The 4523-nt window shown below is 41.7% G+C and overlaps 1 protein-coding gene across 1 annotated transcript; it reads left to right on the top strand.

The window, feature by feature from the left end:
* The first annotated feature begins 617 nt into the window (after nt 1-617).
* LOC106632376 (serine protease 27-like) lies at nt 618-4163 on the top strand. Its single transcript, XM_042212891.1, has 4 exons — nt 618-810; nt 3259-3279; nt 3448-3610; nt 3833-4163. The coding sequence occupies exons 1-4, from the start codon at nt 618-620 to the stop codon at nt 4077-4079; spliced, it is 624 nt and encodes a 207-aa protein (XP_042068825.1). The 3' UTR covers nt 4080-4163.
* The last annotated feature ends 360 nt before the right edge of the window (nt 4164-4523 follow it).

Raw genomic sequence — 4523 nt, 5'->3', positions numbered from 1 at the left:
AATATGAAATGAATCTGTTTCCTTCACAGAACAGATGTGTTGTGTATCTTCATCTTGTGTATCTAGCTCATTCATTCACAAAAACTTGATTCAAATCATATGAAATAAGTGGATTTATCATAATGATGAGAGAAACAACCTGTCTTTGGATGGATGGGTGGAACAGAATCTTTTAACGAACAAAATGTTTGCTGTTTTTGTTACATTTTGTGTTTGACAGAAAGAAAATAAATAAAGAAACTGATGTTGCTGGGTGATAAAAGTATATCTTTTGTAGAAACTGCAATCTGAGATATGAGACTGCACAGTGGTCTCAGGGAGAATTCGATGGCAGTCAGTAGGAAGACTTTAAACATGAAGAAGAGGAAGCAGCTAAAATAAGAGATGGAGAGCTCTGGGTGGAAAGAAAAAGTTACCAGATAGCTGGGAAAGCACTGAGGGAAACATCCAAGAAGGTGTTTGGTGTACTGAAGAAGACTTGGTGTTGGAATGAGGAAGTACAGGAAAGCATTCAGATGAAGAGAGAAGAAGTGGGATAGTCAGGGAGCTGAAGGACATAGACAGGACTGCTGGAAAGGATTAATAAAAACGTTCAACATTGCTGCCTGAAAGCTGAAATGGTGAGCTGCAGTGAGGTGTTGGGTGTGTCGTCAGACAGGTGTCAGAGAGAGGTGTGCTTAATGCAGACAGAGAGGAGGAGGAGAGAGGAAGGTTATTTATGCCTCAGCAGGTCTGGAGGTTTGGATCTTACAGCGATGGCTTTCTACAAAGTGATGTGTTTGGCTGCTGGGCTGATGCTCCTGACCCAAGGTAAGAGCTCTCTGCACACACCTGCAGCAGGTACGACTCAGAAGGCGAAAACACTCAGGAGCACAGCACTTCACTTTAAAGTGGCACTGCAGGAAATCCTGGAATTTAAAAATTCACTTTTCGAAGCAGGAGGGAATATCACACTGGGTGGACGAAGGGAAAATAATCAAATTAAGAAAGGCACTGGGAAAATGGAAAAGTGGAATCAAATCTCCCAAAGTCACATAACTGGCAATAACTGCACATCGAAATAAAAACTTTCCCCTCTTAATACCTGAAATTCCTTTTTATGTTCCTTTCAGTTTCTTTTTGGTTACTTCACCATATTTTCTAATGTGGGTGGTATTCGTCAACACTTAGGACTTAGAACAGGTATTACAGTGTAAATATGTGGCTCACAGTCCTTTGTAGATTGTACATTCCAACACATTCATCCCAGCATGCAACACACCGACGGCTGTGACAATTCATCCGTATGTTATGCGTTGGGAGGTACGGAGCCCCGCAGGGGACACGGGAGAAAAAAAGAATTAAGACAGACTTTTGCGAGATCTCACAAAAGTTTTGCGAGAGCTCGCAAAACTAACTCGGGATCTCGCGAAACTTTTTCAAGATCTCGCAAAAGTTGAATTCCAACAATGGCGGCAGCTACTTAGTTGTAATATTCCTCTTTCTGGGTCACAAAATACACTTTTAAGATATTTTGAGGCGTGAATGTAGTTGTGTAAACGTCAGATACCTGCTCGGTTTACAAGACATCACATATTTGCAAAAGTGCTCCGACGTTTTTGGAGATCTGACACCCACTACTCGAAGCTAACGGGAGGTCGAGACCTACTACAGCCGGGAGGAACACCGCTTTCCCGGCACATCGTGCCTCGACCTCGGTCGGCTTCGAGTGGCGGCCTCCGAAGAATGCGCTAAAATTTTTGCGAGATCCCGAGTTTGTTGTTAATTTTTTTTTCTCCCATGTCCCTTGTGGGGATCCGTAAGGAGGCATGAGAGCGGGTTGGAATGAATCTATAGATGGGTTTTACGTGTGGCATGAAAATCAACCTAACAAAGCATTATGTACTTTTGATCATGAATCACTTTGGAAAACACTTTGTGATAGGGTTCAGGTTGTGGTTAAGCTTGGGGCTGGAATGGACGCTAGAGCCTCTTCTCTAAGCATGTCTTCTATTCGATTCAATTGAGAAACCAGAGTGTTTCATGAGGATGTGGAAAGGTACCTTTTGTGTGTGAATGTGTGTGTGAATGGGTGAATGACTGAATGTAGTGTAAAGCGCTTTGGGGTCCTATGGACTAGAAAAGCGCTATACAAATGCAGGCCATTTACCATTTACCATTTTGCACTGCTATGAGACGCCTAACGGCGTGACAAATATGTTATGAGTTGGATATTCAAAAGTTATTTTTGTTGGTGATAACAAAATCAGAATTTTCTTTATATGTCATCAAATCATCAAAATCTTAAACCTTAGCCCTGCGGTGTAACTAAGATCACCTGGTCCAGCCCTAACTATATGCTTTAGCAAAAAGGAAAGTTTGAAGCCTAATCTTGAAAGTAGAGATAGTGTCTGTCTCCTGAATCCAAACTGGAAGCTGGTTCCACAGAAGAGGGGCCTGAAAACTGAAGGCTCTGCCTCCCATTCTACTTTTAAATACTCTAGGAACAACAAGTAGGCCTGCAGAGCGAGAGCGAAGTGCTCTAATAGGGTGATATGGTACTACAAGGTCATTAAGATAAGATGGGGCCTGATTATTTAAGACCTTGTATGTGAGGAGCAGGATTTTAATTCTGATTACAGGAGCCAAAACATGGAGAAATATGCTCTTTTTCTAGCGTCACTCTGAGACAGGATATTTCTAATGCTTTCTTGCACAAATGGAGAAGTCTTACTTTATTTGTAATATGTGCATTGTAAACATAACTTTAAAATACCATAGCAAGAATGTGAAGACATGTTCATGTTCATGGTGAAGTTAAGGTTCTCATGACTTATGGATAAATATTACTAATTTATTAGTATCATTACTAATATTTATCCACTCATGGGACACATGAGAATAATTACTACAGCTGAGGTGATGTTGGACACCTACCTTTGGAAAACTATATTTTGATTGCGTGCATCTGTTTGTGTCATGTTTGAATGTGAACCTTTAACTGAAGTCAGTGTTGTGTTTCTTTAAATTTCTGTGTCATACTGTCCTCTGACCCTGAGATGGATGAATGAACATAACACTGTCAGCCTCTGCAGTAATGTAGTAGTGGTATTAGTAGAACAACATCCACTGTGTGCACAGGCTGTAAACATTTTTATTTCTGCTCTAACGTTTTAATATGGGAGTCTGTGGGGACTGACTCTCTGCTGGAGCCTCTGCTGGATGCTTTCAGCTAACCACAGCCAGTCAATTTTACCACTATTGTTTTCTGTGTTTCAGAGTCTGAGTCACAGCTGGATGGTAAGAAAAAACTTCTTTGTGTAATAAATCTTTAGTTTCATATGAATATTAGTTTGTGAGTGAACTGTAGACTCCAGGATCACTGTGTCCTCACTCAGCAGTTTGTAGTGCTGAGAGTTTACAGCTCCTACAGTAATGCTCACTCTGTGTTTTAATGTCGGTCTTCAGTTTGTGGTCAGCCAAAGCTCAACACCAGGATTGTAGGAGGACAGGTGGCCCCTGTTGGCAGCTGGCCCTGGCAGGTCAGTCTGCAAAGATCTGGGTCCCACTTCTGTGGAGGATCCCTCATTAACAGTCAGTGGGTGCTGACTGCTGCTCACTGCTTTCAAACGTGAGTGATGAGGCTGAAGCTGCACTCTAAACAAGATTTAGTGGAATAAAGACATTATGAAAACTCCCCATCAGGGGAACAGGGGTGTAACACGATAAATAGCTAACAGGGCAGAAAGTCAAAGATGTCATTTCATTTTAACAATCACAATAACTGTGCATCGTTTCGTTTCCTGATCGCAGCATTACTGCAAGCGGTCTGACTGTGAATCTGGGCCGTCAGAGTCTACAGGGATCTAACCCCAATGCAGGTCTCGACAGTAACACAGATCATCAAACATCCAAACTACAACTCTGGTACCAACGACAACGACGTCTGCCTCCTGAAGCTCTCCTCACCGGTGACTTTCAACAACTACATTTCTCCCGTCTGCCTGGCAGCTTCAGACAGCATCTTCTACAGCGGTGTTAACAGCTGGGTCACCGGCTGGGGCAAACTAGAGAAGGAGGTGGGTCATAAAGACACCTGATTACTTTTAGAGAAATGATGACAATAATACAGGGAACAAGTTTGCTGTCTCAGAAATATTTAGAGCAATAAAATGTTTCCATGAGCTAAAGAGATTCTGATGACTGCAAACACATTATTTTTAAAATGTTTCATTTTTAAATTTGAATTGTGCCTTCAATAGAAAATAATGGCTAGAACAAACCGTCTGATGCCATCTGTATCTCAACGTCTTGGTATCTTTTCAGGCATCTTGTTGCCATAAATTCTTTGGCCTCTCGTTCAGAGAGGTAATCTTGTATTCTCTGGTTCCAGATGTTCTTCAGCTGTAAGAAGGCTTTTGCTTTGTCTGTTCTCCCAACTTTTAATGACACTCCCAATGTAAGGGAAGGAATCCATGTCTGTGTTACTACTTCTGAGACAGCTATATTTATTTCCATGATCTTGATTTTCTCTTTGCAGATGT

Source organism: Haplochromis burtoni, unplaced genomic scaffold (genome assembly GCF_018398535.1).
Source record: "Haplochromis burtoni strain Fernald_Lab_line unplaced genomic scaffold, NCSU_Asbu1 Contig_400, whole genome shotgun sequence".
NCBI lineage: Eukaryota > Metazoa > Chordata > Actinopteri > Cichliformes > Cichlidae > Haplochromis > Haplochromis burtoni.
Note: the sequence above shows the minus strand (reverse complement) of the source record. Positions and strands in the feature narration are given on the sequence as shown.